This window comes from Macrobrachium nipponense, chromosome 5 (genome assembly GCF_015104395.2).
Source record: "Macrobrachium nipponense isolate FS-2020 chromosome 5, ASM1510439v2, whole genome shotgun sequence".
Taxonomy (NCBI): domain Eukaryota; kingdom Metazoa; phylum Arthropoda; class Malacostraca; order Decapoda; family Palaemonidae; genus Macrobrachium; species Macrobrachium nipponense.
In genome coordinates this window covers 110,081,503-110,104,942 of record NC_061107.1, presented here as the reverse complement: position 1 = coordinate 110,104,942, position 23,440 = coordinate 110,081,503, and the positions used below count along the sequence as shown (strand labels likewise).

Below are 23,440 nucleotides of genomic sequence, written 5' to 3'. Positions count from 1 at the left end.
CCAGGAGACAATTTATCTCGACGTTTAATACGTCCAATCGGCGTAAGAGGGCTAATATATATTTTAGGCCAGACTGTAAGAGTTAACCCTTAAGAGCAGGGATAAAAAATCAAATATACAGCACCCCCAGCCAATTTAAGAAAATACAGTAATCCCTCGCTACTTTGCACCTCAAGTTTCGCGCCCTAAGTGCATCGCGGATTTTTAAAAAATATTCATCAAAAATTCAAAGTTGAGAAAAAATGCCATGGGCGCTAGCAGAAGGCAGAGAGAGTACATTAGAACAACAGGTTTCAACACGGAGATGGCGCGTAACTCAAAATCCACCTCTCTGATTCGCTGGCCATCTCGGCTCCTGAATCTCGTAAGCTGATTGGCCGAGCCTCCGTGACGCATTACCCAGCATCTCTCCCTGCCAAGCGCCCAGTGAAGGAAGACCGCATTCATTGTTCTCTCGCGCTCGTGTCGCTACTCTTGCCGCATGAAAGTTTTAGCTGTTCTTTTGTGCTTTTTTTGTGCAAAATAGTGCTTGTGACGCTCTTGAAAATGGCTCCTAAACGTCCTACACCCTCTACATCCTCTGGTAAACCCAAGAAGAAGAGAAAAATGATGATGGTGAACGAGAAAGTGAAATTATTGGACATGCTTAAGGCGTCTGTTGCCCGCATGTACGGACTGAATGAATCAACGGTTTGCTACATAAAAAAAAGACAAATGAAAAATCCGTAAAACTGCCTCAATAACGTTCTCCAAGGACACTAAGCGCATTGTGACTCCTCGTAATAAGAGGATTGTGCAACTGGAGAATGCGTTATCAGTGTGGATAACGGACTGTATACTACACATTTAAAAAATAGGAGGGACCCTACTTTGCGGTTTTTCACTTATCGTGGTCGGTTCTGGTCCCCATTAATAGCGATAGGTGAGGGATTACTGTACATATCAATGAAAATAGGAAGATATGTAAATGCACGTGTAAGAAAAAAATTCTACCAAGTTATACATGATTTTTCTAATAAATAGTGCAGTAATACCACGAACTTACACAAGGTTAGGTTCTAGACCCCCCTCACACAAGGGAAATTTTGCGAAAGTTGGGTACGGTCTCTAAAAATGTTAATAAATGCTTACTTCTAGAGTTTGAACTCTAAATATGACAGATATCATGCTCCCTAAATATTAAGCTAACTTTTAAATTAAATTTAAGTTACTGTAATTTCATTTAAAAGTTAGTTTAATACATTACCCTTAAAAAAAGAAATAAATGGTTGGTAAAATTATGGGAGTGTGTGAAGATTACATACGTACAATGTAATTCTTCTTTCCCCTTTTCGACCAACCAATCTATTTTTAGAAGTCTTCTCAAGCACTTTTAAGAAATTATTTATTCTGTCTCTCTTTGTTTCTCAAATTCCTTTTCATGAAAAAACAGTGCTCTTTATTTGGACTAATACAACTCTTAGTTATGTGTCTGTTTTAGAACAAGAATTTAAAGTTCTAGAAGGTAAAGGTAAAAATAGATCGATTAAAAATTATCTATGTTACCACTAACTAAACTACGAGAGAGAGAGAGAGAGAGAGAGAGAGAGAGAGAGAGAGAGAGTATATCCTAGTTTTACCATACCACTGAGCTGATTAACAGCTCTCCTAGGGCTAGCCCGAAGGATTAGATATTTTTACGGTTCTAGGAACCAATTGGTTACCTAGCAACGGGACCTACAGCTTATTGTGGGATCCAAACCACATTATATCAAGAAATGAATTTCTATCACCAGAAATAAATTCCTCTGGTTCCGTGTTGGCTGCGCCGAGAATAGAACTTCGGACCTCCGGATTGAGAGAGAGAGAGAGAGAGAGAGAGAGAGAGAGAGAGAGAGAGAGAGAGAGAGAGAGAGAGAGAGAGAGAGAGAGAGAGAGAGAGTCTTTACTTAAGTAATAAGCTAACTTTTCGATAAAATTAAAGTTACTTTAAATCCCTTTAAAAGTTAGCTCAAATATTACCCTTAAAAAAGAAATAAATGGTTGGTAAAAATATAAGAGCATGTAAAGATTACATACCAGGAGAGAGAGAGAGAGAGAGAGAGAGAGAGAGAGAGAGAGAGAGAGAGAGAGAGAGAGAGAGAGAAACCATTGATCGCTAATATGGCAACACTCTCCCTCCTGTCACATTACTTGACATATTCGACAGCTCTGGACTTCGAACTTCTGTGGAGTTAAAAAGAAAGATGAGGGAAAGAATTTTTTATATGCATCATTTTGTTATTAGAGTTATATATTATTATTTGAAAATATTACTAAACATAAAGTAGATACAGTAGATGTACCATAAAAATTCTCTCATCTCAGTAAGAGAGAGAGAGAGAGAGAAAAGTAGTTCTTACTTAAAAGTGAAATGAAAAGGTTATTTCTTTAAAATATTATCAATTTTTGTAATTACAGTTATATTATTAATATTTGACAATATTAATAAGCATAGTACATACTACATGTACCATAAAAATTCTCTCACCTCAGTGAGAGAGAGAGAGAGAGAGGTGAAGTTTATCATTTTTATTATTTAATGTTATTTAATTTACAGATAAAAGCTTAAAAACTTAAGAATCACATAAAAAAATTGAACAAACACCTTTGCAGGTTTTCTCCAAAATTCAAAAATGTTGAGTTTGCATTTGTGTGTCTGTGAAATACTCACGTATAATAATCAGTTCGGTTCCAATGAAAAGTTTACGCTATTGTGCTAATAATTTCAGAGGCAATGGTCGGTTTATCATTCCTGGAGTTGGTCTCAGGGTAGTTACTGTTAATACCGCCATAGGAAACGTAAGTCTTACTGTTTTATTATTAAAAATGTTGATCCCAGATATTGGAGTATGTACAGGCAGTCCCCGGGTTACGACAGGGGTTCCGTTAATCGTTGTAAGCCGGAACATTGTTAAAAATCCTAAGAAAACCTTACTTTTAATGCTTTGGATGTACAGTAGTACCTCGAGATACGAAAGGCTCAACTTACGAAAAACTCGAGATACGAAAGCCAATGCGAAAAATTTTACTGCTCTACATATGAAAAGTTTTCAAGATACGAAAGGTTTCTGAAAGTCCGAGATTCGCCCGGATAACAATTTTGAAACTCGCGCCGCGCGCCGCCATCTTAGTACTAGTAGATTCGCCACCATCCTCCTGCTCTCCCGTTGGTTCCTGATGCTAGCGAAGCCATGAAATCCTTCTCTCCTATTGGACAGCATCCCTCCCATCATGCATCTTATACGTATACAAGTACTATCCTACTTACAACCAAGTTTGGTTCCGACCCACTGGTTGTAAGTCAGAATGGATGTAAGTCGAACCTTAGAAAGTGGCCAACATACTGGGTAGGGTATACTATCAGACCTTTGCTATATAAGTGCCTACTTAGTACTGTAATGTAATGTACAATAATTATTTCAATCTTTTTATCATAATGTACTTCTACTAATACATTTTAATAATTTATTTGATAGTATATATTACATACAATCAGGCATTGAGTTACAATGGGGTTAGGTTCTTGCATGCATGTCAGAAGTCGATTCTTACGTAAATTGGTTTGCAATTCAGTCTACAGTACAGTTAATACCAAATGATGCTGCATATAGGGCAGGGTAACTCAAACTGATGCTGCCTGAGTGATGAGAGTTCTCATGCCTGAGTGATGAGAGTTCTCATGAGATGGTGCAGTCCCAAGGAACTCAATGGTCAACTGTCTGAGGTAAGGTTGTAAGTACGAGTGGTCGTATGTCGAGCAGGTTGTAAGTCGGATAGTAGTTGTACGTGGTGGCGTACCTATCTCGGCCTCTTCGTACCAACATCTCTATCGTACGCACACGGCATTTGTTTGGTCCAACGATTTCGTTTAGTAACGTAAATTTGTTAGTGATTTCGTTGCAGTATACTATTATAGTGTTGTGCGGAAACTTTATTGTGTTACTTATACGTAAATTACGAACAAGATAACGTAGTCATGGGTCCCAAGAAAGTTGAAATTCACGGAAAGAAGTGCATGCTCTCTTTGGAGACAAAGATGGAGATCATCAAGAAGTACGAAGCTCGTATGCGATTGAGTGTGATCGCAAAGGAATACGGCCGTAATCCGTCAACAATAGGCACCATCCTTAAACAGAAGGATGCCATCAAAGCAGCTACACCGTCGAAGGGCATCACTATTTTGTCCAGCAAGAGGACCCACGTGCACGACGAGATGGAACGGCTGCTCCTCGTCTGGATGAAAGACAAAGAAATCGCTGGCGATACGGTAACAGAGACAGCAATCTCCCACAAGGCCAGCGCTATTTTCGGCGATTTGATTGCGCAGGCAGAAGACGACGGAGGGGAAGGGACTTCAACGCAAACCCCAGAGTTCAAGGCTTCGCATGGCTGGTTCAAGAAATTTCGTAAACAAACTGGCATCTACTTGGTGGTGCGTCATGGGGAGGCTGCCAGTTCGGACACGAAAGCGGCCGAAGCATTTAAGAAGACTTTCGACGAGATGATGAGACTGGCCTTTTTTGGAAAAAAATGCCTCGTCGGACGTATATCACGGAGGAAGAGAAGAAGCTACCCGGGCATAAGCCTATGAAAGACAGGCTTATGCTAGCACTTTGTTCAAACGCCAGTGGGGATTGCAAGGTGAAGCCCCTACTGGTGTATCATTCCGAGACTCCTCGAGCCTTCAAGGCCCACAAAGTGCTGAAGGAGAAGCTTCCAGTGATGTGGAGTGCTACTGCAAAAGCCTGGGTAACGAGGCTTTTGTTCACCGAGTGGGTAAATCTGTGTTTCGGCCCGACAGTGAAGAAATTCTTGGAAGAGAAGCGCCTCCCCCTGAAATGTCTGCTGGGGTTGGACAATCCCCTCCCCACCCTCCTGGCATCGAGGAAGATACCCTAGCGGAGTATTCCTTCGTTAAGATTCTTTTTCTTCTGCCCAACACCATACCGCAAACCTCACCTTGCGTCAATTTTGGAAGGAGCATTTCGACATCGTCATTTGCATCCGACTCATCGACCAAGCTTGGCAGGAGGTTTCGAGGCGAACCTTGAATTCCTTGTGGAGGAAACTCTGGCCTGATGCGGTATCCACCCGAGACTTCGAGGGATTCGACGTGGGTGAAGCTGGTGCTGCAGAGTCAGAAACAGTTGACGATCCTGAAACTGTTTTGGAACCAGATCTTGACGAGTCCATGGGGCTGGTCGTCAACGAGGACGACATCAACGACCTTCTCGAGGAGCACCAAGAGGAGCTTACGACGGATGACCTGAAGGAGTTGGAGGCCATGCAACATAACGTCGTTCAAGAGGAGTTCTCTAGCAGCGGCGAGGAAGAGGAGGAGGACCCTATGACAACGGCAGAAATTAAGGATGTTCTAGCCGCCTTTCATAAAGTGCAATCGTTTATCGAAAAAAGACACCCTGAAAAGGCTCACACAGGTCGTATGCTTGCACAGTTCGATGACGTTTGCCTGAGTCATTTCAGGAATATTGTGAAAAGTAGGGAGAAGCAATCTTCCATTGATCGTTATTTTTTAAAGAGGCCTTCAGCATTAGCAGGAGTACGCAAAAAGGAAGAACCAAGTGATAAAAAACAAAGTTGAAAGCAAAAAGGAAGAACTAAGTGATGAAAAACAGAACGTTGAAAGTGGTGATGAAGTTGAAATTCTGTAAAAAAAAAAAAAAAAAAAAAAAAAAAAAAAAAAAAAAAAAAAAAAAAAAAAATAAAAAAAAAAAAAAAAAAAAAAAAAAAAAAAAAAAAAAAAAAAAAAAAAAAAAAAAAAAAAAAAAAAAAAAAGCCTGCGTAAAATTAAAAAAAAAAAAAAAAAAATAAAAAAAAAAAAAATTTATTTTTAGATTTTTGTAAGTTAAGTGTTACAGTTTTGTTAATGTGTTTCGTAAATTTTAGTTTTATAGTTTTCCTTAAATTTTTTATGTGTTTTCCTAAAGTTAAGTGTACGTACGTACGTACATTATCTGCCGTTTGTCCTCCTCCTCCTCTGCCGCCACTTTCAGAGATAGCCTCACTCGAAAGGTAAGCTTCCACATTTTACATTACAGTAATAATATTTCTCGTACACTAATATACACTTTATTTACAGGTTTTGCATTTTTATTCTTAATTTAGGTATTGAATGGTCAAAATTGTTGTAGTGTTTCATTGTTTATAGGTCAATTTAGCTTTATTATGAAATTTACTGGGGTGTTTTTGGAGGGCTTGGAACGAATTAGCCATATTACATGTAAAATGTGTTCCAAGATACGGAAAACTCATGATACGAAGGCCACCTCGGAACGGATTAATTTCGCATCTCGAGGTACCACTGTATTAAATACTATGTAAACTGTATTCTTATAGCATTTTTCATCAAAAAACCTTCAAATATTGATTATTTTGCATTTTTGGAGTCATATTTCTTCTGCCAGACTGGCGTTGTAGGCACCATGACACTAGAACATGCATCGTAACCCTGGAAATAATTTCTGATAAATATAATTGAAAAGCGTTGTAACCTCAGAAAGCTGTAAGCCAAACCTGTCACAAGACAGGGACTGCCTGTATGTATATATAGTTAAATGATTTCTTACATTTTATGCTATGCTCAATTTGTAACTGCTTTTGACCTGGATTTCAAGATATCTTTAGGTCTCTTGAAACAGAGGTGCCTGGAATGCCATGCCACTTATTTTGGAACCTGGGTGTGTTTAAAATTTTGAGCCTTTAGAAACAGCCTCTTTAAGCACTTCTCTATGCTCACACAATATTGGTAGCCCTAGCACCTGTGGAAGAGTAAGTGAATTCAAAATTCTTTTTGTGGAATAATACCATTTGCAATGAAGACTAGTTTTTGCTCTCTCCCAGGATTTTTTCAGTGAACTACTTTTAGAAAAGTAATTAAAACCCTTCCCTGCTGTATATGATATTTAATCATTCTGTGCATTATGATATAAAAAAAATTTCCTTTTTTTTTGTTACATTTTGAGCTAATTACATCATGAGAGGCACAATCCTGGTCTATTATCTTTGCTGATGGTAATTATTCTTATGGCAGAAGTCATTGCTACATCATTTAATTAATGCAGTGCTGTGGAAAAATTCCAATTTTGCCATGCATTTCATTTAAGACATGGAAATTCAGTTTTAGACTGCAGCCCTTAGTCTGCCAGTTGTAACAAGTAATGTCTTTCCTAAACCAAATAAGATAACAGCCTTGTTGAACCTTTCTTTAATTTTAAGGCCTGATCTTTAGTTGGGCAACATGAAAGTACATCAGTTGTATATGAGAATATCTTTGTTTCAATAAGTAGCCTTTTAGTTTTGACTGTTATTTGTTGGGCTGCTGGACATGACCACTTTTGCTGATGCAGCTTTCTCCATAAGGCTGTTTACCTTCCCTTATACAAGAGAGCCATGTTTCCAGAGAGGGTTTCAACTTCTGGCTGCAGTAAAATATTGATCAAGTAAGAAAGTTTTAGGTTTCTTTTAAGTAATCAGCAATCTTTTAACATTATGTAAGATTCATGCTAAAAAAATAAAATTTTCATAATAAACTTTATTATACGTGTATAGATATTTATGAGACAATATCTAAAACATTCCAAACACACTTGGTGGAGAACAGGTGAATTAAAGTAATCTGGGTCAGCCAAGTGACCTGCACCTGCTTGCACATGGATGTAGGTATCTGACAGTAGTTAAGTATCCAAATTATAAATTTTAATATGAAAATTTTTATTTTGTTGGCATTCAACTTCTTCCCCAATATGTGCTATACACTATTTCTGTTAAGAGATTCAGCAATTTCAGGTCTACATTCAGGAGGCAAACTAGGCACCCTGTAATTAGGCCTTACTGGTATATACCCCTTATATGGTACTGATGATTGTAGACAGCCTCCCTTAGGTCCCACCTTTATTACTTTCTGGACTTAACTTTTCATTCATTTCCCTCAATCTCTTCAAACTAGGCAGTTCAAGATTTTATTCTGACTTCATCCAGTTTCCACATCACACTGGAGTACAAATCCTTTTTGGGAGCCCTTCAAATTCCAATAAAGCGACTCGGTGGTCTAAATTAACCCTTTTATAAAATTAATGCACATATACTGTACTACACGGCTAATGAACAAATTGTTTCCAAAAATGTACAATAACAAAATAGAGACAAGACATATAACATCAGCAATTTTTTCATTTTTCGGGAAAATTAAATAAAAATTCTACATAAAACCCATTATTATATCATTACTGATTAAAAATATAAAAAAATGCATGAATGGGATTAGCATAAAGAAAAGAATCTGAAAAATAAGTGAACTTACTTGTGAATGAGCAGTATCAGAAATATTGGTTGAAGATAGACTGTTAGCTTTCTCTGTTACTAAAACAGCAGACCTTTCAGTAGCTTTTTGTGCATAACTAGGACTAACAGCATACAGTCCGAGACTTTCTCTTGAGCTCCACCGTTGTAATTCAACCTGAGCAAAAAAGAACATGAATATCAACTGTACACATATAAATATATAACAAGAGAATAACAATCACTCTCTACCATCCTAATCTTATCCCCATTTCCAAACCCAGTAACCTTTACTTACAATTTTATAATTTCAAAGATGGTCGATGTGCTTAGTGCAACATCAGCAAACCTATTAGCTAGATACGTAATGAACATCTCTAATCTTTCCTATATGGCACCATTTGGAATCAAGTTTGCTTTTTCAATCAGATTACCCTAGCTCCAAAGTACAGGTATCTGCAGTCTTACCACATACAAGCTACAGGTCTATACATAAGACATCAATGAAAACCAGACTGGTGATTCACCCTTACTGATATGGAAAGTAACAAGGCCCTTGAATAGTTACTTAGCAAACTACACATATAATAATAATAATAATAATAATAATGATAATGATAATGATAATGATAATAATAATAATAATAATGATAATGATAATGATAATAATAATAATAATAATAATGATAATGATAATGATAATGATAATAATAATAATAATAATAATAATAATAATGATAATGATAATTATAATGATAGTAATAATAATAATAATAATAATAATAATAATAATAATAATAATAATAATAATAATAATAATAATAATAATAAGAATAATGATCTTCTCTTGTCCATTTCAAGAGAAGAAAATAAGGAAATAGAAATGAACAAGAGAAATGGGCAAGAGAAGAGAAGAAAATAAGGAAATATGGAGATGCTACATCAGAAGCAACCCGACGGAGAGAGGATATAGAAGAAGGTTGGTCAACATCTGGAATGAGAGGAATATGAACCCCCAAACAGAGCAGAGGCTGGCAGACCAAGTAAGGAATATAAAGAAAAGGAACTGGCTCTCCCCAACAGAAAGAGAAGAACTGGAAAGGGAAATGTCACACGACAACCAATTACACGAAGACGAACTGAGAGACGATGCCACAGAGGACGGAAGGGGTAGAAAAGATTAGACAATGGATGGAGCCAGATATAGAGAACAAAGATCCCCTCCATGAAAGCCTACAACACCAAGAAACCAAGAGAAACCAAAACAGCAATCTCCTTGGAAAAGGCGCCTGGAAAAGCAAATCATGGTGATGAGATCTGACTTGAGTAAACTGAAAGAGATGGCAGAAAAAAAGGCTAAGAAGCAAGAAAACAAGGGAGGAACTCAACGAGAAATACAAAGTACAAGAGAGGGTACTAAACAACACAACAGATGATGTAAAACAGAGGCTTAAGGCCAAAGCACATAAGATCCAACGGTACATGAACAGGAATAAGGGATACCAACAGAACAAACTATTCAGAACCAACCAGAAAAGACTATACAGCCAATTAAGAGGGGAAGACAACCACCAAGAAATTCCTGAAGCCGAACCAAGTAAGAGACTCTGGGAAAACATATGGAGCAATCCGGTATCACACAACAAACATGCAACATGGCTCCAGGAAGTCAAGGAAGAAGAAACAGGGAGAATAAAACAAAGATTCACAGAGATCACGACAGGCACAGTCAGACACCAACTAAAGAAAATGCCAAACTGGAAAGCCCAGGTCCCAATGAAGTCCATGGATACTGGCTCAAAAACTTCAAGGCCCTACACCCACGAATAGCAGAACAACTCCAGCATTGTATCTCAAATCACCACGCACCCAAATGGATGACCACAGGAAGAACATCCTTAGTACAGAAAGACAAGAGTAAGGGAAATATAGCCAGTAACTACAGGCCTATCACCTGCCTACCAATAATGTGGAAGTTACTAACAGGTATCATCAGTGAAAGGCTATACAACTACCTAGAGGAGACAAACACCATCCCCCACCAACAGAAAGGCTGCAGAAGGAAGTGTAGGGGCACAAAAGACCAGCTCCTGATAGATAAAATGGTAATGAAGAACAGTAGGAGAAGGAAAACCAACCTAAGCATGGTATGGATAGACTATAAGAAAGCCTTCGACATGATACCACACACTTGGCAAATAGAATGCCTGAAAATATATGGGCCAGAGGAAAACACCATCAGCTTCCTCAAAAATACAATGCGCAACTGGAATACAATACTTACAAGCTCGGGAATACGACTAGCAGAGGTTAATATCAGGAGAGGGATCTTCCAGGGCGACTCATTGTCCCAACTACTCTACGTAGTAGCCATGATTCCCATGACAAAAGTACTACAGAAGATGGATGGCGGGTACCAACTCAAGAAAAGAGGCAACAGAATCAGCCATCTGATGTTCATGGATAACATCAAGCTGTATGGGAAGAGCATCAAGGAAATAGATACCCTAATCCAGACTGTAAGGATTGTATCTGGGGGAGTTTGGAATAGAAAAATGCGCCTTAGTCAACATACAAAAAGACAAAGTAACGAGAACTGAAGTGATAAAGCTACCAGATGAGAGCAACATCAAACACATAGATGAGACTGGATACAAATACCTGGGAATAATGGAAGGAGGGGATATAAAACACCAAGAAATGAAGGACATGATCAGGAAAGAATATATGCAGGGACTCAAGGCAATACTCAAGTCAAAACTCAACGCCGGAAATATGATAAAAGCCATAAACACATGGGCAGTGCCAGTAATCAGATACAGCGCAGGAATAGTGGAATGGATGAGGGCAGAACTCCGCAGCATAGATCAGAAAACCAGGAAACATATGACAATAAACAAAGCACTACACCCAAGAGCAAATACGGACAGACTATACATAACACAAAAGGAAGGAGGGAGAGGACTAGTAAGTATAGATGACTGCGTCAACATCGAGAACAGAGCACTGGGGCAATATCTGAAAACCAGTGAAGACGAGTTGCTAAAAGTGCATGGGAAGGACTAATAAAAGTAGACGAAGACCCAGAAATATACAGAGACAGGACAATGACAAACAGAACAGAGGACTGGCACAACAAATCAATGCATGGACAATACATGAGACAGACTAAAGAACTAGCCAGCGATGACACATGGCAATGGCTACAGAGGGGAGAGCTAAAGAAGGAAACTGAAGGAATGATAACAGCAGCACAAGATCAGGCCCTAAGAACCAGATATGTTCAAAGAACGATAGACGGAAATAACATCTCTCCCATATGTAGGAAGTGCAATATGAAAAATGAAACCATAAACCACATAGCAACCACAAAGAGGCATGATTCAGAGGCAAAAGTCCTCCACTGGAGCCTGTGCAAGAAACATCAGCTACCTTGTAGTAATAAGTGGTACGAGCACCAACCTGAGGGAGTGATAGAAAACGATTAGGCAAAGATCCTCTGGGACTATGGTATCAGAACAGATAGGGTGATATATGCAAATAGACCAGACGTGAAGATTGACAAAGTCAAGAAGAAAGTATCACTCATTGGTGTCGCAATACCATGGGACACCAGAGTTGAAGAGAAAGAGAGGGAAAAAATGGATAAGTATCAATATCTGAAAATAGAAATAAGAAGGATATGGGATATGCCAGTGGAAATTGTATCCATAATCATAGGAGCACTAGGCACAATCCCAAGATTCCTGAAAAGGAATCTGGAAAAACTAGAGGCTGAAGTAGCTCCAGGACTCATGCAGAAGTGTGATCCTAGATACGGCACACATAGTAAGAAATGTGATGGACTCCTAAGAAGGCAGGATGCAACCCGGAACCCCACACTATAAATACCACCCAGTCGAATTGGAGGACTGTGATAGAGCAAAAAAAAAAAAAAAAAAAAAAAAAAAAAAAAAAAAAAAAATAAAAAAAAAAAAAAAAAAAAAAAAAAAAAAAAAAAAAACAATAATAATAATAATAATAATAATAATAAATAATAATAATAATGTAATAATAATAATAATAATGATAATGATACAGGCAGTCTCCGGTTATCAGCAGACTCGTTTAATGGCAATCCAGTTCTACGGCGCTAAAAATCTGCAATTTATGGCGTCATACCAGTCCGAGTTTTGGTTATCGGCTAATAGAGTTATAGTGCCGTAAAATACCTAACCGAGGCACCATTAACTGAAACTCAATTGCCAAGTTTTGGTTAATGGTGGTTTTCGCTTATCAGCACCCGGCCTAAAATGGAACCCCTGCTGATAACCAGGGACTGCCTGTAATAATAAACAATAATAATAATAGGCTTAGTTTTTATCATGATGACAATAAAATGACAATTTGTTGAAAATTGCATTTTTCCTAACTATACAAACCTGAGGTCCTTTAACAATAGGAAGGTAACTAGCGGCAGCTGGGACGGTCGTAAGCTTCGAACAAGGGGAGAACGGTAGTTAACTGCTTGTCCGATCGTGCGCGCGCCACGCGCCCGGGCGGTGAAGAATCACTTTTGCTTTAGGCCCATGCAAAAAGTTGCAGAGTGAGGGATGGTATGAGGTGGGACTATATGTAAAGGACCTCAGGTTTGTATAGTTAGGAAAAATGCAATTTTCGACAAATTGTCATTTGTTCCGATACGTAATACAAACCCTTGGTCCTTTAACAATAGGAAGACTCACTTCTTGGTGGGTGGAATCTGAGTCTTTTTGGTGAACAGACTGGTGTTCGTCCAACCTTGGAATGCCTCCCTGGTCGTAAGAGCAAGGGAGGGATCCAAACATCTGTCCGATTGATCGGGGTGTGCACCGCAGGATCAATGGTCAGACCTCTGGACCGAGTACTAAGAGAGAGGCAAGCGTATCTCGTTGTACCAGCAAGTAAGAACTTGCTCCATTACAAGAGCCAACATAAAGTTATAGGTTTGTCTCAAGTAGGTATCCACTCCTTCCCCCTTGTTGGAGGGAGTGGAGGATATTTGCTTCTATCCCTAACTAAAGGGATAGATTGGGGCTCGGTCGAGTAGCTTACCTGCATCGAAATTCCTTCCAGCATGGTGACGACCGTGACCCTCTGCCCACAGGTAGAGAGAGAGAAAGATGGAGAAGAGAAGCCAGTCGCACTCTCATTCAACCATTCATTCCTACAGTCACACCAGGAATCGATGCTGTTCTGCCTGCTCGGGTGCTGGGTAAGCTTACACAACGTGTTGAGCAGCCACCACAGGTCCCAAGGAAAAAGTATCCAAGGACTTGTGGGCAATATCCCGAAGGTAGAAGGACGTGAAGGTAGTCTGGTTGGCCCAGACACCTGCCTTCAGGACCTGCGCCACGGAGAAGTTCTTACGGAACGCCAAAGAGGGTCCAATACCTCTGACTTCGTGGGCTCTCGGTCGGAGCGTACGGATGTCGTCACTACCATCAGCCTCGTACGCCCTCCTGATCACCTCACGCAGCCAGAAAGAAAGTGTGTTCTTGGATACTTCTTTCTTGGTAACCCCAGTGCTAACGAAGAGGCGTCGACACTCAGGCCTGAGGTGTCGAGTTCTCTTCAGATAGCGCCGTAGCGCCCTCACAGGACAGAGCAGCATCTCATCCGTATCGTTGTCGGTGAAATCCATTAGGGAGGGGATCGTGAAAGACTCGAACCTGTCGTCAGGGATCGACGGATTCTGAGTCTTAGCTACGAAGTTCGGGACGAAATCGAGCGTCACAGATCCCCAGCCCCTGGTATGTTTAACATTGAAGGACAGACCATGAAGTTCCCCTACTCTCTTCGCCGATGCCAGGGCCAGCAAGAAGAGGGTCTTGAGGGTCAGATCCCTGTCTGACGACTCTCGGAGTGGCTCGAATGGTCTTCGAGTCAAACTCCTAAGGACGAGAGTCACATCCCACTCAGGGGGCCTGAGTTCCCTGGGTGGGCAAGACCTTTCGAAGCTCCTCATTAGCAAGGAGATCTCGAACGAGTTCGAGATGTCCAGTCCCCTCAGATTTAGGACGAGCACCAGTGCTGCTCTATATCCTTTAACTGTGGGTACTGAGAGGAGCTTCTCTCGGCGAAGAAACACGAGGAAATCCGCTACCTGCTGAAGAGTGGCTCTGAGAGGAGATAGACCCCGTCTACGACACCAACCACAGAAGACGGCCCACTTCCCCTGGTACACAGCTGCAGAGGACTGTCGGACATGTCCAGCCATCTCTGTTGCTGCGCTGCGAGAAAAGCCTCTCGTTCGCAAGAGATGGTGGATAACAGCCAGCCGTGAAGTTGTAGGGACTGGACTGCCCGGTGGGTTTACCGCTCTACGTGTGCTGGGCTAGAAGGTTGTGCCAGTGGGGCATCTCTCTCGGTTCTTCCGCAAGAAGAGCCAGCAGGTCCGGATACCAAACGGCTTGAGGTCGTTTGGGAGCCACCAGGATCATCCTGAGATTGGGAGTGGCCAGCGCTCGGCTGATCACTTTCCGAATCAGACAAAAGGGAGGAAAGGCGTAGACGAAGAGGTTGTCCCAGGGGTGTTGAAGAGCGTCCTCTGCAGCTGCCCATGGGTCCGGCACGGCCGAACAAAAAACTTGAAGTTTTTTGTTGTGCCGGGTGGCGAACAGGTCTATGACCGGACGCCCCCACAGGTTGAAAGAGGCCTTTTCCGCCACTTCTGGGTGTAGGGACCACTCGGTCCCCTATCAACCTGAATTCCCAGACGGCTGAGCTTGTCTGCTACTACATTCCTCTTGCCTGGAATGTAGCGTGCTGACAGCTCTATTGAGGGAGCCGTGGCCCACTCGTGCACCTGCACAGTCAACTGGTGTAGCGGGAGAGACACTAGGCCCCCCTGCTTGTTGACATATGCCACTACTGTGGTGTTGTCGCACATCAACACCACCGAGTGTCCCACCAAGCGGTCTTGGAACTCTTGGAGAGCGTAAAACGCCGCCTTGAGTTCTAGGACATTGATGTGAAGGTGCTTGTCGTGATGGTCCCCACACACCTGCAGCCAGCAACCCTCCTCCAGGTGTGCGCCCCATCCCTCGGGTGGGTCGATGCGTCTGATAACATCAGCATCTCCGGGGGGGGTGGGGGGAGTGCGTAGAGGCCCCCCACCCCTCTTAAGAGGTTTCCTGTCGTCGAGCCACCAGGCTAGGTCCTGCCTCACCTTCTCCGTGATGGACACGGGGAAGTAAGGTGGATCCTTTAACTGTGACCAACTCTCCCTTAGTCTCCACTGGAGAGACCGCAGGTGAAGACGTCCGTGAGGAACTAACTTCTCGAGTGACGACAGGTGGCCGATCACGACTTGGCATTGCTGAGCTGCCTGTTCCTGCCGAGACAGGAACCGGCCGGCTGCCTCCCTGAATTTGCTGATCCTCAAGTCTGCGGGGCGGACTTGAGCTGCTACCGTATCGATCAGCATACCCAGGTACTTCATCTTCTGCTTGGGTTCGAGATCGGACTTCTCGTAGTTTATCACGATCCCAGATCGTGCAAAACTTTAGAAGTCGATCCCTGTCCTGCAGCAACTGCGAGCGGGAGCTCGCCAGGACCAGCCAATCGTCGAGATACCTCAGAAGACGTATCCCGTGCGAATGGGCCCAAGCAGACACCAGCGTGAACACTCTCGTGAACACCTGTGGGGCGGTTGATAGACCGAAGCAAAGTGCCTGAATTGGTACACCGTCCCGTCTAAGATGAAGGCGGAGGTACTTTCTGGAGGACTGATGGATGGGTATTTGAAAATACGCATCCTTCAGGTCCACTGAAAGCATGAAGTCGTTCTCCCTGATGGAGTCGAGCACGAACGTGCCGTCTCCATCTTGAACCGAGTCTGGGCGAACAAATCGGTTCAGGGGAGAGAGATCTATCACCGGGCGCCAGCCCCCCGATGGCCTTCTCCACTAAAAAAAGGCTGGGGTTGTGTAAAAGCCCGGTGACCGATCTACTACGACTTCTACAGCACTCGTTTGCGTCAGCATGGTCTTGATCTCCTGCCGAAAGAGGTCGTCCTTTGAGGATCCTAGGAAACATATGTCTGAAGATGGACCGGGTTGGAGGTGAGGGGTGGCCGAGATTCGAAGGGTAGTAGATATCCCTCCCGAAGGACGTCTACTATCCAGGTCTCGGCACCGTAGCGCTGCCAAGTTGCCCAATGGCTCGCTAGGCACCCACTTCCGGCAGCTGGTGAGGGGGGGAACGCCGTGACCCTAGCGTTTCCCACCTCGCTTCGACTTCTTCAGCACCTCCTCGGGGAAAGGAGGGCTGGGAGGAGGGCTGGTTACGGCCTCCTTTACCAGAAGTTGAAGCAGGAAGAGTCTTTCCTCGGGGCTTCGATGGAGCAGCCGTCTTAGCAGCCGAGGAAGCGCTAGCTAAACTCTTAGGCTTAGCCGCAGTTGTACGAGGTTGCCCAGAAACCTTCGTAACTGCCTGGTGAACCAGACGGTCACTGTCATCAGTGTGCCGTCTTTCCACTGCAGTGTCCACCATCTCTCCGGGAAAGAGAGCGGAGGAACTCTTCATTGGTCCGTTACAGAGTCCATTTACCGCCTCACGCCCGGCCCCCTTGGCTACTCGTGTAAGGACAGCGTCCCTACGACGGAGAACCAAGTTGGCCCACAGGTTTGCCGTCTGATGGGCGAGGTAGGAGATGGCCCTACCTCCAGACTGGCACAGTCTCCTGAAGTCGGGGTCGTCTTCGAGGGCAGCGCCCCTGGAGTCGGCCGCGACCTTGGATACTGTGAGGGACCACAGATCCAACCAAGAGACTGCCTGGAAAGCCGCCATAGCGGTAGCTTCCAGGCCCAGTGCCTCCTGCTGCGAGAACCACAAGTTCTCCGACAGGAGCTGCTGCAGGGACACACCTGGAGTTAGCCTAGCTAGCTCCGGGTTAACCTGTTTGGGCGGTATTGGATCCACTGATGGCACGTAGAACTTCCGCTGTCGCTGCAGAGGAGGAGGAAGTAGCTTGGAAGACCGTCCTGACTTAAGTGAATCCTCTCGTCCTGAGACGAAATTCTCCACCTGGTCAAGGACTGAGTCTGCAAGCTCCGATCGCGGCAGTCCCACCGTCAATTTGGGTTCCCTCTTCGGGCCCCAAAATGACTCTAGCCGGGACGTGGGCTCAGATGGTGGTAGCGGCGATCCTTCCCCCAGGTCGTTGTGCTGACAAATCAGCAAATAACCTGGGCAAAGTTCCTCTGGATCTCGGGAGTTACAGCGTCCTGAGGAGTAGGACCGTCCAGTCCCTCCAACAGGAGCAGCTCTCGAGACCCTCCTCCTTCAGAAGGAGGAACAGCAACAGACCCCTGACGGTCGCCTCCAGCCACTTGCGCGTACGACCTGGCTGGTCCTAAGACCATGCCTGGTGCGTGCGGCATCGTGACGGGATCGTGAGCGACGCACCTCTCACGATCACTCCTAGCTACCTCGCTCTTCCCGGTGTAGCCCGAGGAAGTTGAAGGTAGAGGAGAGACAGACCTGACCCCCCCCCCCCCCCCGCTCCCCCCGTGACAGGGACCAGCGTACGCTGACAGGCCAGCGTACTGGGGGGCTGCAGCCGATCACCAACCCGCGGTGGGGATCGATCTGCAGGCCTGGCCGTGCGCTACCCTGTGGCGAGCGGCTCGACTGAGCACGTCGACCCCGGTTCCGTGCGTCAGACGAGCTGCTGCTGGCCACCGTCTCCGTCCGGTCCCTGTGGGAGCGGCGGTCAGGTGATCTGCAGAGCTCGCTTTCGCGGTGAGACCGGTGAGCGTCCTCACGGCACGTCAAACCGCTGGTACCAGCCGAAGCTGGTGCCGTTGGTCGAGGGGACCTCTTCCCAGCCTCAACCCGTGGCCGGTCAGAGACCGTCACGTCAACCCGAGGTACCGGCTGGTTGCTACGAGAGCGGCCGCTGGCCTGGCGAGAGTCACTTGCGCGACTCTTGACAGTCTTCTGCTCCGTGCCTCGGTCATGACGGTGAGCGAGCTCAGGCGTCTTGACTTTGGCTGCACGGTCGCCCGAAGGAGACCGTACACTCGGAACTTCTCGCAGACGAGAAGTCGAGCCGGTACCTGGCTTAGCAGCAGTGCTACCAAGACCAGGCGAGGATGTACCAGCAGTAGCCAGCACACCCTTGGTCCCCGTCTTCTTCTTCTTCTCAGAAGAGGAGACGGGCCCTGTTCCCGAGGGAACAGGAGGACCAGCAGAAGCACCCCCCGTCACACCGGAGTGAGACGGGCCCTTCGAAGGTCCCGCAGGAGCCTTCTTAGGGGGGGAGGAGGCAGCCTTCTTCTTCTTCGGCTTGGAAGCCTTAGAAGTCGAAGGGGGAGAGGCGGCAACAGACGACGAAGAAGACGATGAAGACGACGATGACACCTTCCTCTTCTTCGTCAGCTCTCTCAGGACGGACGTCAAGTCTTCCATCACGGGAAAAGTCGGGGCCAATTGCCGAAGCAACACGCCCCGACTGATCCTGTCCGGAAAGGACCTGAGTCCGGGGCAGTACCTCCATGACGAGACGCGACGTGGGCAGGGCAGGCACGGCAGGAGCGGCAGGAACATCAACATCAGGACAGCACCAGAGGACCAGCACCAGCAGGACCAGCACCAGCAGGACCAGCACCAGCAGACCAGGCCAACCAGCAGCAAACATCAACATGAGCGTCACGCACCGCACGCCTCGTAGGAGCGGCGCGAGCGGGCTGGGCCATTCACACTAGCTGCAGGTACGGCAGGTACGGCAGCATAGTCCGGCATCACAGGCATCTCCAATTCAGCCAAATTCATCATCGGGACGGGCGGCAGGTCCAGGGGCAAACTTTTCGGACAGCGAAAGTCGGGAGTCGGCAGCACATAGAATCCAGGTGGAGGCGGCACGCCCCTCTTAGGTACGGCAGCAATCGGCTTTTGGATTGATGCAGTGGGAGTCACAGACGCAATGTGTTGCGTGTAAACCACATGAGGAGGGGCGGCTACGCTGGTGTGGACACTGTATTCGTAGTCGTTGTGACTACACCATGAGTTAATACTGCCGACCCGCCAGTCGTTGAATTAAGCCCTGGATACTGGGAGCGCCCTGCAGTCCCAACGACGACGCCCACACCTGTCCAAGGTCGTCACTCACAGAAGGCACACCTGAGGGAGGAACAGTCGGGTCAGTTAGAGGGGCACCCTCACGCCTGGGGGAGGACGAACCCCACCCAGAGCGGACGGAAGACCCCGAATACAATTGGACATCCGGGTATCGGGCGCCCTCCTCCACACTCGATGGATCGAGTGAGGAGAAGGACTCCGAAACCCCCCCCGCAGGGGAAGGCGCAAACCGTGGGGGCTGAGCTGGAGGTAGGAAGGATGACGAGGTATCCGTCACCAAAGGAGTCGCTGGAGAGCTTTCCGACGACTCCTTGGTCGATCTACGCCTCTTCCTACCCTCGTACGGCGTCGGTGACCCTGGTAGTTGTGACGCCAGATAACTCACAATCAATCAATCAATCCTACCCTCGTACAGCACCCACTGCGCCTCGGACCAATTCACACAAACATTACATGGTTCGGTTCGGGAACACTCTCGCCCCCGACACCGATAACATAATTCATGTGGATCTATATCAGGATAAGAGCGGAATCCGCCGCATTTACGCCCCTCCAGCCCGAGACACACTCTACGGGCAGCTGGTGGGCGCGGCGAAAGCTCTTCAAGATCCATAATTCAATTCACTTCACGATCAATGAAAATGAAAAAAGAGTACTTACAATTTCATTCAAAACCACAAACAAACCAGTCAGAAGAAATTGTAAACATCCAAAGCACACGACGAAATAGCAGGCAGAGCGATGACGAGCACGTCCTGTCACACCACGGCCGAAAGCAAAAGTGATTCTTCACCGCCCGGGCGCGCGCACGATCGGACAAGCAGTTAACTACCGTTCTCCCCTTGTTCGAAGCTTACGACCGTCCCAGCTGCCGCTAGTTACCTTCCTATTGTTAAAGGACCGAGGGTTTGTATTACGTATCGGAACAAACACTAAGTTATATGAAAGAATTTTTCATTCAAAATGCTTACGTTGTCATTTCCAAGAAGAACACCAGTAAACCATCACAATACTGTACAAGCAAAATGTAGCAAAATCACAAAATACCACAGTTTTTACCAGTAGGAGACACCCAGCATTCACGGGGGATAGGGACCACAACCACCCGTAAATAGCTCAACTAAGCAGAGGAATGTCATTTCCTCTGAAGGCGCCTCTTCACCTTCAGGAGGCGCTTTGGAAGACACTTTTTCAGGCAATTCCAGAGGCACTTCTTCAGCTGATTCAAGAGGTACTATTGGCAATTTGGGAGGTACTACTTCAGTGGTTTCAGGAGGCTTTGGAGGGTCATCCTACATATGATTGATGAACATCGTGATTGGCAGCTGTTATTGTTGCTTCTTCGTGGTGGTGAGGGCTTGATTATACGGCTCCAATGCTGCATCAAGGATATTTGAAAACTTTAAAGAGCATTCCATATAAGAATCCCAAGTTGAAACAAACTTCTGGGTATCCTTTATCATTCTCCTAATCAAGGACAGTCGTTCCAAGGTTAGGTCCTCCTCCTCCCCCTTGAGCTCCTGCTCCTCTCCTGAACCTGGTGTGTCTTCTTCCTTGCTGGCAGACTTCATCAGGTCTTCTAAATCCTGGTCTGTCCCCAGCGGGGGTCAAAGTGGGCATCAATTAGGGTGACGACTTCATACTTGGTGTTGTTATCAAAGCCTTCACCACCAAAAATCCTTGCTAACTAGACCACCTTATTAATGGCAGAATGTTGAATTTCCTAAAGAGAGAAGCCCGTATAATTATGCATACAATCCGGCCAAAACTTACCCCAGTTGATGATAGACAGACATGTGGCAATCATGAACTTACGCCAATAGTCTTTCACCATAAATTCACTGTCACAGTCCATTGCATCAACAAGGTGCTGGAGGGAGTTCCTGGTGTAGAGTGCCTTGAATACATGGATCACGCCCTGGTCCATAGGCTGGAGGAAAGAGATGTTGTTGGAAGGGAGGAACTTGAGCTGGACTCCCTAGTAATAAAGATCGAGAGGGTAGCCACCAGCACTGTCCATAATTAGCAACACCTTGAACTCCATGCCCAAGCCACCCAGGTATTACTTAACTTGAGGAATGAAGCTCTGATGGAACCAGATCTCCAATAGGACTTTGGTAATCCAGGCCTTGGGATTATACATCCAGAACACAAACAGCAATGCCTTGTTCTTATTCTCGAGTCCCCTGGAGTTTGCAGCCTTGTAAATGAGGACTGGTTTCAGCATAAAGCCAGCCACATTCCCACACATTAGAAGAGTAACCCTGTCCTTCTATTCCTTGAATCCAGAGGCTTTAGCTTCATCCTTCATTAAGTATATCCAGGAAGGCAATTTTTTCCAGAACAGGCCAGTCTCATCCATATTGAACACCCATTCTGGATGGCATCCTTTCTCCTGAAGAATCTTCTTGAAGGTCTCGGGATATTTCGTGGCTGCCTCTGTCCGCCGATGCTACTTCCACATGTAGGGAAACAGACTTTAGGTGGAACCGTTTCTAGAACCGGTGAAACCATCCTTAGCTTGCCTGGAAACCAATCAATTACATACAAAGTGCCTTTGACAGTCTCTCTCTGTCCCAACCACATGCCTAGTGGCCCCCAGAAATAAAGTCAGCTGTTTCTTAGAATCCTGTGAGTGACCAGTCTTACAATATATGTACACAAGAAGTTTAGCTAACAGAGAATTACACAGAAGGAAGACAACCAAACATCAATGAGGAGAAAAGGTCATAAAAACATCCCTACCATGTGAAGACAAAAAGATGTGATGGATTAATAGTGTTATATAAAAATTGTGTTTGGCAAAACATTCAGTATTTTACAAAACAATTAAGAATGCAAACATTCTTTGGAATTGGCTGAACCAGTGATTGCCATGTTTCAAAGATAAAGGATAAATGCAGGATTTAACAATTATGCAAAAATAAACAGAAGTAAGACAAACTAAAAGAACAAACAACTGAGGTTTGCTGCTCTTACACGTATCTTCTAAATCCTACCAAACTGTAACCACAAGATGGCAAGAAAAACATGCTCCTGAGTGTAAAAGCACGCTGATAGAAAAATTAATTCACAATACATGAAAATATTAAAATTACATTAGCAGATTCAACTTAGTATTTACAATGTACTTAAAAAATAATATTCCTAAATCTAGGATGCTACAAAAACAACTAATTATGAATATGGATTATGGTACCTTTTCCATGCGATCGATTTCTTCTCGCCATCTGTCATCTCGAGGTGAGAGGATGGGACTATTTATATTCTGGTTGATAGGTCTAAGCACTTCACTTGGTGACCCATTACCAGAGGTTGGACTCAGCAACTTTTCATAAACAGACCTTAAAAGCCCTGATGACTCTCCTAATTCAATTGAAAGTTCAGAGAGTGGTACGGTCATTGACCGGAACTTAGGTGACCTTGATGGACTCATAATCAGTCTTCGAGTTTGGCTTCTAAAACTGCTGTATTTCTGTGGCACATTCTCTAAATTTTCATCAGAAAATTCATATTTCTTATCAGCTAATCTTCTGCGACGAAAAACACTGAGTTTTTCATGGCGGGTCTCAGATATCTCATCAATGAATTCATATTCCTTTTCAGCTTGTTTTATACTTTTTTCACCACAAGTGCTATCACTGGAACTCCTAAGAACCATTCTACTTTGCTGCTGGGAATGTGGAGGATTGAAGTTTCCTTCATCTGCTTTAACAACATTAGCACAGCCATAGCAAGGTCCATTTTTCCATCTCTCCCCTAAGCTCACAAAATCCCTGAGATCTGAGCGGCTAAGTCGTGAATCTTCACTAAAGTGAGAACATCTAGTTGAATCATCAGAATCATTATCATTATACTGAAAATTATCGGAATAAAAATGATAAGGTGAATCATCAGGTAACTGAAACTCTTTGAATGAGTAATTACGATTAAAGGTATCACTATCTTCTGGTCCATGAACACTTCCAGGGCTTTTAATAACACACTTGTTTATATCACAATGATTAGGTACACTTGG

At 44.5% G+C, this 23,440-nt stretch overlaps 1 protein-coding gene across 2 annotated transcripts in view; it reads right to left on the bottom strand.

Annotated features, from left to right (window-relative positions):
• Positions 1–23,440, bottom strand: part of LOC135215584 (uncharacterized) — a 237,011-nt gene that overhangs the window by 89,487 nt on the left and 124,084 nt on the right. For both annotated transcript variants that reach the window (XM_064250453.1, XM_064250454.1), the window contains 2 exons: positions 22,622–23,440; positions 8,342–8,497 (listed from right to left, as the gene is read on the bottom strand). The exon at positions 22,622–23,440 is cut by the window's right edge and continues 668 nt beyond it. In XM_064250453.1, coding sequence (XP_064106523.1) covers positions 8,342–8,497; positions 22,622–23,440 — 975 coding nt within the window. The remainder of the gene's footprint in view (positions 1–8,341; positions 8,498–22,621) is intronic.